The sequence below is a fragment of the Hemiscyllium ocellatum genome, chromosome 42 (genome assembly GCF_020745735.1).
Source record: "Hemiscyllium ocellatum isolate sHemOce1 chromosome 42, sHemOce1.pat.X.cur, whole genome shotgun sequence".
NCBI classification, from domain to species: Eukaryota; Metazoa; Chordata; class Chondrichthyes; order Orectolobiformes; family Hemiscylliidae; genus Hemiscyllium; species Hemiscyllium ocellatum.
This window is the reverse complement of record NC_083442.1, coordinates 18,749,266-18,762,017: the sequence shown is the minus strand read 5'-3', so window position 1 is coordinate 18,762,017 and position 12,752 is coordinate 18,749,266. Positions and strand designations below refer to the sequence as shown.

The window sequence follows — 12,752 nt, the reverse complement described above, 5'->3', positions numbered from 1 at the left end:
CTTCAGCTTCTAAAAGTATAACTGACTTTGTGAATCCAAGAGTGTGCATTGTCTTATGTTGCACAAAGAACTGACAAGCCCTAGCAGCTAAGTGGCTTCCTATACAGACTCTGATCACATGTCCCCCCCTTTTCATCTTACCTTGTTGATGTAAAGATCAGAAATTGCTGGAAAAGCTCAGCAGGTCTGGCCGCATCTGTGGAGAGAAATCGGAGTTAATGTTTCGGGTTCAGTGACCCCTCAGAACTGAAGTTCTGAACTAAGGACCTGAAACCTCTGCCAGACCTGCTGAGCCTTTCCAGCAATTTCCCTTTTCTTCGTTTCTGATTTCCGGCATCTGCAGTTCTTTTGATTTTTATAATGTAAAGATCACACTTGGCCTTGCCTCTGAAAGTCCAGCAGTTATGTATTAATGATTGCTGAGGAGTATTCAGCAATGTGAGAGTTAAAGGCATGACAAGAAATCAATGAAAATTACATTTAAAGGAGCATTTGGACAATGTTTATTTACTCAATGCAAGATATTTCAAAGAATGTTCTGGGAACTGTAATATAAATCATTGAGTTTATTCAAATCCAGTCCCATGTCTGATACAGCACTTAAGGCACACGAAAGATTACCATCTGTGTTGCATAACAATGATATTTGTGTGAAGTACTCAATACTTATCCTATTCTTCACTTTTGAAAAAGAAATTAACCTTGAGGGGTGGAGTGTGGGTTCTGTCATGAAGTTTTTCATAGTCATATATTCAGCTTCACTGTCCTGACTCACGTGAAAAATGCAGCTCAGTTAGCTGGACAGTGGCTCATTTCCTGTGCCCACTGAGTTTACCAGGAAGGACATTCCATCTCAACTGAGTGGGGGGTGCCTGTCTGGTTAAACTGCCACCAATCATTTCTGTCTAATGAGAGAGCAGCTCATCGTCTAGTAAGGATATGAATTTTCCTGCATTTTGGAACTACCCATGGAGATGGAAACATTTCCCAGTATTAGTACATCCCATTTTAGAGAAACCGCATTCACAAAAAACATCTTCAGTTGGTAAGCAACGTGGATTCATAGAATCCCTGTAGTACGGAAGTAGACTTTTCAGCTCATCGGGTCCACACCGACCCTCTGAACAACATCCTAGCCGGACCACCACCACCATCCACCACCCCACACCACCCTATCCTTGCGTTTCCCACAGCTGATCCACCTAGCCCGCACAGCCCTGGACACTGGGCAAAATGGCATGGCCAGTCTGCCTAACCTGCACAATCCAGAGTATTTAGATTGTGGGGGGAAACCTACGTATTCACAGGGAAAGTGTAAACTTGATGAGACTATTTACCTAATCAAGTATCAATATAGCTTTAGTTTACAGATATGCAGTGAAGAAAATTTAATGACTGACACGTACTCCTGTCTTCAAGCTCACTTGTGTAGAATAGCCATTGTCACTGGAAAACTTAAAATATCAGCTTAACATGAATGCGAGTTCGGCAGGAGCAAGGCATGACGTGATTCTCTCATTTGGAGAGCCAGTACCTATGTGATGAGATGAATGGCCTCTCTTTCAGCTGTGACAATTCTTTTGCCCATTGTTGCAAATGAATTAAATCACAGCTGGGTCTGTTTGGATTTTTTAAAATACTTTGGATTTATTTTGCAGACTAATCTGATAGATCGGGACGTGGAAGCCCTAAAGGCAGAGTTGATGGAAACATCAATGACTGATGCTTCAAGACTTAGCTTTTTTGAGTATTTCCATATTTCACCAATCAAAGTAAGTAGTTTAGCTCTTTCCAACTCAATAAGGAATTAATATTGCTTACATATTAGAATCTGTTCAGATTCTTTTAGTAAAAGGAGCAGTGGTTCTTTATTTTGGTACTTTGTTTGTTATTGTTTTCCATTCTATGCATACCTGCTGTAATGGTTATAAGCGGCAGTGCCTACGAAAATGTTTATTTTGTGTACAAAATGTTTAATTCCCTCAATCAGAAGTAGTGGGATTGATTTTCACTACCAGATGGGAATCTTTGCACAAGTTTTTGGAAGTGTGCCGTTAATTACTTTCTGTTCATTTGCTTTCATTTCCTTCCATTGTAATCAATGTACAGTGTTTTTTTTTCCAGTTAAACGTGACCAGAGGGTCCATGCTGTAAGCATAAACTTAGAAAGCAGGCAGAAGTATACTTTGATTTGTTTTGTCTTTGTGTAAACATGAACATGCAGGAATGAGTGATACAAGATAGACTGCTGACCACTGAGCCAAGTTGAGACTGTTATTTTGTGATATCTGTTGACTTTGTTCACCTTTTGTGCATCAGTTGAGTAATCTCTTGAATGAAAAGCAACTAAAGTTTAAAAAAAATCTGGAATTTTGCTTTACAAAATGGTTTCAGGCTTGCTGGTGTTTTTGCGAAGTAACTTTATCTTAGTAAAGGATTGAATCCACTACAGGAGAGAGATTGATCCCTCGTAGGGAAAGGCCAGCATGGAGAGACTGCAGGCCCATTGCCAAAGAAGGACAATAATTTGGAACTTTTAACTTTTTCAAATTGACTACTTTATACTGAGAAGAATTGTCATGTTGGACTTGTCACGTATTTCATTATTTTTCTATTTGCTACCCCAGAATTTGTACCGTGGTACCTTGTACCTAAGATGGTGCTGGGAATGGCAACATTGTAAATTTTTCATTGTACTCCTGTATTTCTGTGTGACTTCACGTGACAATAAAAACTAACTCTAATTTGACTTTCTATTGCTCTATGGAAAATTAATGGTGGGTTGACAATTTATATAAATATGTCGTAGTTTTTCTTGTACATCCCATAATTTGTTGTACCCTTTAATCAAATCTAAAACCTAGTTCCAGAACTAGGGGTCACAGTTTAAAAATAACGGCACAGCCATTTACAACCCGTGAGGAAGTATTTTTTCTCTGTGAGGTGAGAGTCATTAAATCATTCAGTATGGAAACAGTTTGGAATTTGCTTCCTCAAAAGGCAGTGGATGTACAATTTGCTAAAAAAAATTAAAAGACTGAATTAGATCCTTGATTGCCACAGGGATGAAAGATTATTGGGAATGTAGTCTCGAGGTTAAAATCTGATCAGCCACGATCTTTTTGAATGGGGCAGCAGACTTCAAGGACCGAATGGCCTATTTTTTCTTTGCTATTATGTTTATAGAGAGCCCCTTATTTCCTGAATTGCAACCTAATTTCTCTTATAGGTGCCTGTCTTTCCTCATCTTCACCCTCCAGAGAAGGCTTATCTTGAACCTGAGAAACAATGAATGAATTTAGTTCATAGGACATCTATAGTTTTCTGTAAACATTCAAACTGTATTGAGTATGATACCATGCCGGCAAACAACAATACTGGTTCTGGTATTGATTCCTCTACTCAGATGTGGGTGCGCTCAGTTAGAATCTTTTTTTTTTCTAAACAGTTGCATCTAAGTTTATCTCTCGACTCAGGAGGAGATGAGTCCAGTAAAGAAAAGCAGGAAGCAGTGCCACTGCAGTCCCTCCACATCTTACTCAAAAGCATTGGAGCAACATTAACAGATGTGGACGATCTCATCTTTAAGTAAGTACAAAGTATTGCTTTTCAGTATTATGATTATGTATTTCTGACAGCCCAAAGCTGCAAATTTCACTTTTTAACATTGTAGTTGCCAACAAGTGGGCAGCACGGTGGCACAGTGGTTAGCAGAGACCCGGGTTCAATTCCCGCCTCAGACGACTGACTGTGTGGAGTTTGCACGTTCTCCCCGTGTCTGCGTGGGTTTCCTCCAGGTGCTCCGGTTTCCTCCCACAGTCCAAAGATGTGCAGGTCAGGTGAATTGGCCATGCTAAATTGCCCGTAGTTTGGGGTGAGGGGTAAATGTAGGGGTATGGATGGGTTGCGCTTCAGTGGGTCGATGTGGACTTGTTTGGCTGAAGGGCCTGTTTCCACACTGTAAGTAATCTAAAGTAACTGTCTGAACTGTGTGCATGAATGCTAGTCAAGTAGCTATTTGACTGACTTCATAAAATTGACCTGTGGATGCCTAATTAATTTTAATATCAAGGTGATTTTACCGAGAGGAACAAGGTCTGTTCCATGGGTATTTTCATTTGATAGAGGAGCGAAAAGGTTTGAACGTACCCATTCATGTGTCATTATAAAGGGCACTGCAAGTTAGCGCCCGTAGACAATAAAATCAAAGCACCGAACCAAGAACACTGAACTTCAGGTGCTGGAAATCTGAAACAGAAATTGGAATTGCTGAAGTGCTTATCAGATTTGGTCGCATCTGTGTAGAAAAAGCAGAGTTAATGTTTCTTCCGAACTTGAGAATATAGTGCTGGAAAAGCACAGCAGGTCGGGCAGCATCAAGGAGCAGGAAAATCGACATTTTGGGCAAGAGCCCTTCGTCTGAAATGAGGCTTGTGAGCCAAGGGGGTAGAGAGATAAATGGAAGGTGGGTTGGGCTGGGGAGAAGGTAGTTGAGAATGTGATAGGTAGATAGAGATGGGGGTAAAGGTGATAGTACGGATGATGGAGCAGATGGGTGAGAAGGACGATGGACAGGTCATGAGGATGATGCGGAGTTGGAAGGTTGGAACTGGGATCAGGTGGTCCACATTGATGCCATGTGGTTGGAAGGTCCAGAGGCGAAAGATGAGGTGTTCTTCCTCCTGGCGTCAGGTGGTTAGGGTGTGGTGATAGAGGAGGCCCAGGATCTGCATGTCCTCAGCCGGGTGGGCGGGGGACTTGAAGTGTTCGGCTGTGGGGTTGGTTAGTGCAGGTGTCCTAGAGATGTTCTCTGAAGCGCTCTGCGAGTAGGTATTCTGTTTCCCCAGTGGAGAGGAGACCTCATCGGAAGAAACAGATACAGTAAATGGCGTGTGAAAGTGCAGGTAAAACTAATGGATGTGGAAGGCTCCTTTGGGACCGTGGATGGAGTGAGGGGGAGGTGTGGGCTCAGTTTTTCAATTCCTGTAGTGGCAGGGAAGCTGCCGGGAGGGTGGTTGGTGGGGGGCGTGGACCTGACAAGGGGGTCGTGGAGGGAATGGTTTTTATGGAAACAGGCTAGGGCTGGGGATGGAAATATATCTCTGGTGGTGAGGACCATTTGGAGGTGGTGGAAACAGTGGAGGATGATGCGCTGTATACAGAGGTGGGTGGGGTGCAAGGAGGGGATCCCGGGGATTCTGTCCTTGTTGCGGTTAGAGGGGTGGGGTTCGAGGGCGGAGGTGTGGGAAGTGGATGAGATATGCTGGAGGTCATCATCGACCACGTGTGAGGGGAAGTTGCAGTTTTTGAAGGAGACAGCCATCTGGTGTGTTCTGCAGTGGAATTGGTCCCCCTGGGAGTAGGTGTGGTGGAGGTGGAGGAATTGGAAATAAGGGATTAGCATTTTTACTGGAGGCAGGGTTGAAGGCAATGTAGTCCAGGTAGCTGTGGTTGTTGGTGCGCTTGTAGAAGATGTCATGTTGAAACAGTCACCGTTGATGGAGATGGAGAAGTCCAGAAGGTGGGGATGGTGTCTGAAATGGTCCGGGCGAATGTAAATTTGAGCTGGAATGTGTTGGTGAAATTGATAAACTCTTCCACCTCCTCGTGGGACCTTGAGGTGGCGCCGATACAGTCATCAATGTAGCGGAGGAAAAGGTGGAGAATTGAATTGAATTTATTATCGTGTGTACAGAGGCACAGTGATGAAAAGCTTTGTCTTGTCAGCAATACAGGCAGATCAAAGTTAAGTAGCACAGATAAGTAAATAAGTAAACAGCAGCAAAAACAAAAACAGAGATACAGACGAATGTTAAGAGTTTGGGAGTCCATTCAGTATTCTAACAATAGTAGGGTCAAAACTGTTTTGAAACTGACTGGTGCGTCTGTTAAGGCTTCTGTAACCTCTCCCCAATTGTAGAGGTTGTAGAAAAATATTGCGATGGTGGGATGGATCTTTGAGAATATACTTTCGTCACTTTTGAAGAAAAGCTGAAAAGCTTCTTGTGTTGCAGGCTTGCATTCTTTGAAATGAAATTCCAGTTCCAAAAGCGGGATCAATTAATGTGGGCTGTAATTTCGCATTATAGTGAACAAGTAAGTGATTATTCTTTTAAATAATCCTGCAGGTTGTTTATTTTTCAAGGTGGTGCCCAGGTGTGAATATCTAAAGGTTCTGGCGTTGCTGTTGCTTTGCATGTTCTGGGTCAATAATCAAGAGAGTATGAATAGGATTCTTCAAATGATTGAGGTGCAGTTGCAAATGCCTCCTGATACTTTCTAATCCTACTATTCAGGGATGTTATTACAGGTGGGACTTGACCCCAAGCTTCCTGATCCAGAGGCTGGGATGCTTTTTAATACCAATGTGATGTTTCCATTATTTTCACCCCACTCACTTTACTGGTAAACTTTATAACATCATGAGGGCTACAGATAGGGTTCATACCAGGTGTCTGTCCCCCTAGGAGTTTCAAGGCAAGGGCATGTTTTAAGTTGAGAGGATGATTGAGAGAGAGAGACACAGAGGGAACTGATTTGTGAGTTTTTTTTTTCTGATTTTAGAATTCCCAAGATAGAGTTACTGAGTGACCCTAATACTGTCAGTCCATTCCCTCTATTTTGCTGGCATGATTATTTAGTCCTTATTATCTCTGCACTAGCATCTGGAGCCAGACTTTCAGTCACTGTATTCCTAAAACTATGGGTATTTGCTTTGGTATGTAACTTTATGGTTCTCTTTTGTTTAATTTTTTAGCCATGTCCATATTACTTCTTTTCTGGAATTACAATTTTCAGTCACTAAGAAAAAGGTTGCTTTTTATATTTGGACTGAGTAAAAATTGAAAAGCTTCCTTTCAGTGTCAGGAGTTGATTTAGTTTTTTCTGGAGGATGGAGTTGGTTTTAGAGATGTTCGGAACCAGCTTATCTCCGTCTAACAGTTTTAATGAGAAAGTCACAAACCAGCAATTTGGTCACAACTTCCAAGGGTTATTTGAAGTTAAAGTTTAAGCTCGGGACTCCTCAAGGAAAAGGCTATCAAATTCTGAAGACTTTTCTGAAACAGTTCTGTCACACCTATTGGTGTGTTTGAGAAGTGAATTCTCTGTGGTGTCAGAATACTGTACGGCAGTTGTGTGAAGATGAATGAGATTGTATTTTTGTGTGTTTTGAAATTTTCAAATTTTGCTTAACATAAATAGCCTGGCTTATTTTATTTTTATTAGTTTTCATAATAAACATTTGTTTTATTGTTAAAAACCAAACCAGCTGAACTGTGTTCTTGTGTTTCAGTGAAATAGCCACCTCATTAAACAAGACCAAAACCAAATATGATTTATCAAGCCACATTTCAGTCTGGGGTCAAAATTGTCCAGTAATAACACCAGCTGGGATTGTAACACTTGTTTGGTTTGGATCTCCTATGTGACACTTCATGCATATTCTTTTGCAGAAGGGGGATGTAACAATACAAGTGATTGGACTGACATTACATTTTTAAGTGGTGGAAGTGTTCTCATTAATAGAAATGAAAAGCCTGAGTTGCATTGCTAACCAAATCCTTCAAAATCCTTTGTCAGTTTCTAAAGCAAATGTACGTACTCGTTTTGGGGCTGGATGTTCTGGGGAACCCAGTTGGCCTGATCAGAGGACTGTCTGAAGGTGTTGAGGCGTTCTTCTATGAGCCCTTTCAGGTAAGTAATTGAGAAGAGCATGGAAGACTCATGAAAAATGACTTTCAAAACAGATCCCAGTTTTTATCCTCTAACAGTGGCGATTGTGAATCTTTAGGGTGCTGTTCAGGGACCAGAGGAATTCGCAGAGGGCTTTGTGATAGGAGTGAGGAGTTTGCTTGGACACACTGTTGGTAGGTGATAACTCTCCGATGCACCTTCAGTGTTAGCACATGTTGGAGCTGTCATGTTGATCAGTTTGTTAATCTGCATGATCATGTACTGTGTTGAATCTGACTTTAGTTCCACGCTGCTTAGTTACTTGTGTGTCTCATGCATGTCCTGTTGCTACTCATAGGTGGTGCAGCTGGTGTGGTATCTAGAATCACAGGCACTGTTGGGAAAGGGCTGGCTGCAATTACCATGGATAAAGAATACCAGCAGAAACGAAGAGAGGAAATGAATCGCCAACCCAAGGACTTTGGAGACAGTTTGGCCAAAGGAGGGAAAGGCTTCTTACGAGTAAGAAAAACGTGCATTTTAGAACTTGACAGCTGAGGAGAGATTTATGCAATGTTATTCTTTTCTGCAAAACTGGCATCAATGGGTCTTTGGGGCAAACTCTCTGCTGGTTGGAGTCATACTTGGTAGATAGGAAGATTGTGGTTATTGCAGGTCAGTCATTTCAGCTCCAGGACATCTCTGTAGGAGCTCCTCAGGATAGTGACCTAGGCCCATCTAACTTCAGCTGCTTCCTCAATGACTTCCCCTCCACTAGAAGTGAGGATACTTGCAAATGATTCCAGAATGTTCAGCACCATTTGAGTTACCTCAGATAATGAAGCAGTTCATGTTCAAATGCAATGCAATCTGGACAATATCCAGGCGTGGGCTGACAATTGGCAAGTAACATTCACACCACCACATGCATGCAGACATTGACCATCTCCAATAAGATACAAACTAACCACTGCCCCTTGACATTCAATCATGTTACCATCACTGTATCCTCGAGTGTCAACATCCTTGGGGTTACCATTGACTAGAAACTCAACTGGACTTGCCATATAATCAAAGTGGCTGTGAGAGCAAGTCAGAGGCTAAGAATACTCCGGTGAATCATTCATCCCCGGACTCCCCAGTTTCCTGGATGGTTGCATATCCAACAACACTCAAGAAACTTGACATCTAGGGCAAAAAAGTCCACTTGATTGGCACCATATCCACAAACATCCATTCCCTCCATTACTGATGTTCAATAGCAACAGTATGTACTATCTACAAGATGCATTGAAGAAATTCACCACAGATCCTTAGGCAGCACCTTCCAAACCCATGACCACTTCCATTTAGAAGGGCAACGACTGCAGATACATGGGAATACCTCCACTTCAACCCGCTCAATCACTCACCATGCTGACTTGGAAATATAGTGCACTTCCTTTACTATTGCTGGGTCAAAATCCTAGAATTCCCTCTCTAAGGACATTGTGGGTCAACCTATAGCATGTGGACTGCAGTGGTCCAAGAAAGTAGCTCATGACCACATTCTGAAAGATCAAGTCTAAAGATGTGTAAGTTGGGTGCAATGGCCAAGCTAGATTGCCCATAGCATTCAGGGATGTGCAGGCTAGGTGGTTAGCCATGAGATATGCAGGGTGACAGGAATAGGGCGGGGGGGGGGTGGCTCTGGGTGGTATGTTTCAGAGGGTTGGTGAGTATTCAATGGGTCAGATGGGCTGTTTACAAATTGGAGGGATTCTATAATTCTCAAGGGAAACTAGGGATGGGCAATAAATACTGGCCAGCCGGCGACTCCACTTCCCGTGAGTGACTAAAAAGAGTACATGGCACTCTGTGGAGGTGAATAATTTCTCCTTCCTTGTATTTCTGTTCCAACCCACCTATGTGTTCACTTACTTAACCAATTTATATCACCTTAGAACCTGTATATATCCTCCTCCTAGCTGCAATTTTGTATTGTGAAAATGCTTTCTCTTGTTCTGTGTTTGAGTTATTAGTAAAGATCATAAATAGCTGAAGCCTCCGCAATGATCCTTGCGGCACTCAACCAGTTGCATCCTGCCAACTTGAAATTACCCTGTTTGTCTGCATTTTCTGCTTGCCAGCCGTTGAGCAATGCTGCAACCATGCTAATATATGATCTCCACCTCTCAGCTCTGCTGCTTTCACCTTTATGTGCCACCCTATTGAATGCCTTTTAGAAGCTGAAATATGCTATCATCAAATCATACTTGTACATGAAGGCTTCTGTCCAATCTTCTCCCTTCATCTCAATACTTGTAGATGTGTTTCAGCTGCTAGCTTGAATTTCTTATCAAGTAACGTTCCTCCTCTTCCTGTTTCTCTTTTTCACGGAGCCTTCATTAATGCAACCTTTGACCAATCTTTTTTAATAGAGTCATCGAGTCCTACAGCATGGAGACGGGCCTTTTGATCCCAACTGGTCCATACTGACCAAAGTTGCCATCATCACTAATCCCATTTCCCTGTACTTGGCCCATTTCCTTCTTGCCAAAGCCCGTTAATCATTCTTTTCTAAAGTTGGTATTTGTGAAATGTGCCTAGGTACCTGGAAGATGGAAGCAAAATATCTCTTTATTTCATCCATATTTTCACTCTCTAGTGAACTAATAGTGTTGGTTAGCCCAGTTGGCTGAATGTCTGGTTTGAGATGCAGAGTGATGCCAACAGTGCAGGTTCCATTCCTGCACCAGCTGAGATTACCACATAGGTCTGTCCTTCTCAACCTCTCCCCTCACCTGTGGCGTTGTGACCTTTTTGGTTAAAGCATCAGCAGTCATCTCTCTCTAATCAGAGAGCAAACTGGGCTCCTCTGGGCCACAGTAACTTTACCTCTACTTGCTTTACTAACTCTTCTGTCTTGAACCTCGAAAAACTCTGTTTTTATATTCCTTACTAAATAATCTTTATGGGGAGGCGGTGGTGTAGCGGTAATATAATTAGACTAGCAATCCAGAACCCCAGGCCAATATTCTGGAGAAATGGTTTCAAATTACCCCACAGCAGATGATGATATTTGAGTTTAATAAAACAAAAATCTGTAATAAAAAGCTCTCTTAATGGTGACCATGTAACTACTGTCAATTGTTGTAAAGATCCTTCTGATTCACTAATCCCCATTGGGAGGTAAATCTGTTGTCCTTAGTTGGCCTGGCTTTTATGTGACTCCATGCCTACAGCAATCTGGTTGAGCCATAACTGTCCTCTGGGCAATTAGGGATAGGCAATAACTGCTGGCCTGGCCAGTGACACCCATTTTGCATGAATGAATTTAAACCCATCAAAAATGTTTGTACAAATCTGCTCCTTCATAAAGATTTACAAAATGACAGAACGTGGCAAAGTCCTACTGTAATCAAGTGTTCAGAAATTTAAGAAAGTAGACTAGTGTTGTGCTACCTTGCTTGTGACCTGATATCATGTCTTTGAAATAAACCATCACTTTCTTTTTGTAATACTTTGTTGCCTTGCAAGTGAAATGGTAGCACATGTATGAACGACACTGTCTACTACTTCCACCTCCTGGATAAGTTGTAAACTACAGAGCATCTAACCAAATGTAGAGCAAGAATGTCTGAGACTGTACTGAGAAAGCGACTTTTGTACCAGATGCAACTGAACAGAAATTAACCAAGTTGGCAGTATTTTCAGTAGATTTATTCCTTTTAAATGTATATATTTTTTCTTGATTTACTGTGGTACTGAAACACAGCCCTGTAGCTTCAGTGCCATTCTCTAAGGTATAGCCTGGATAAGTATTCTTTTTGAATGTGTTTCTAACACTGCTGTGTCACCCTTCATGGTGTTGTCTGCTCCCTGAGTGGTTCATGTCGGACTTTGATCTCTACGTAATTAAATTATCCCAATACGCCTTCATCTAGATGAGCGTAAATTTGGATGCGGCACAGTTTCTGTCTGTCTAATCCTTTTTGGCATTCCCCAGTGTCTCTCACATGAGGTTTTTGTGTTTACGACCCCTCGTTCTAGACTCTCCCCCAGTAGAAACAGTCTGCTTCTATCTGAACCAAAATGCTGTGGATGCAGGAAATACTCAACAGGTTAGTCTTTATCAGCGGAGAGAGAAACAGCTATCACTTCAAGTTAGGCTGTGTTCTACAGATGAAAATGTGTTGCTGGTTAAAGCACAGCAGGTTAGGTAGCATCCAAGGAACAGGAAATTCGACGCTTCGGGCATAAGCCCTTCATCAGGAATTCCTGATGAAGGGCTTATGCCCGAAGCATTGAATTTCCTGTTCCTTGGTTGCTGCCTAACCTGCTGTGCTTTAACCAGCAACACATTTTCAGCTGTGATCTCCAGCATCTGCAGACCTCATTTTTTACCTGAAGATTGTGTTCTACAGAGCAGAGAAGACTGAAGGGTTATGTAATCGAGGTCCCTCAGATTGCAGGGCATGGATAGAGCAGATATGAAGTCGCTTTCCCCTAAATTGAGAAGTGAATAATGAGGGGGCATAATTTTAGGGAAGGGCGAGGTTTAGTAGGGATTTGGGGAAAACGTTTTTAACTCCAATGTTGTGACGGTCTGGAGTGTACTGCCTGGAAAGAGGACAGTGATGATGTCGAGATGCCGGTTTTGGACTGGGTGGACGAAGTTAAAAATGGCACACCAGGTTATAGTCCAAGTTCTAAAAGTTAAATCTTTCAGAGTGCTTCACAACCCTTAAGTACATGACGTCATGAGACGCCGCGACATTCCGTGCTATTGGTCACGTGCTGTGAACTGGGATTGGGTCAGATAGATCAGCACAGACTTGAGGGGCCAAAGAGCCTTTATGTTGTATGACTCTATGATTGACATTTTATCAACATGGCCTATTCTGCGCCATCCTTTTGTATTTTGAATATTTATATTACGCTCCATAACTTGAATTGTCAAAATAAAGTAAACCTTCAACCTGTCGAGATGATGTGATCTGCAGGCGCTTACTTCAAAACAGATGTGAATGTGACCTGATTCCACAGCATGAGAATGCAGTTGGCCATACTGTTAACGTTGATAGTATGGTTTTCCT

At 42.1% G+C, this 12,752-nt stretch overlaps 1 protein-coding gene across 1 annotated transcript in view; it reads left to right on the top strand.

The window, feature by feature from the left end:
* Window positions 1-12,752, top strand: part of vps13c (vacuolar protein sorting 13 homolog C) — a 286,385-nt gene that overhangs the window by 254,217 nt on the left and 19,416 nt on the right. The window contains exons 71-76 of the mRNA XM_060853895.1: window positions 1,659-1,772; window positions 3,449-3,588; window positions 6,015-6,096; window positions 7,582-7,695; window positions 7,793-7,868; window positions 8,033-8,196. Coding sequence (XP_060709878.1) covers window positions 1,659-1,772; window positions 3,449-3,588; window positions 6,015-6,096; window positions 7,582-7,695; window positions 7,793-7,868; window positions 8,033-8,196 — 690 coding nt within the window. The remainder of the gene's footprint in view (window positions 1-1,658; window positions 1,773-3,448; window positions 3,589-6,014; window positions 6,097-7,581; window positions 7,696-7,792; window positions 7,869-8,032; window positions 8,197-12,752) is intronic.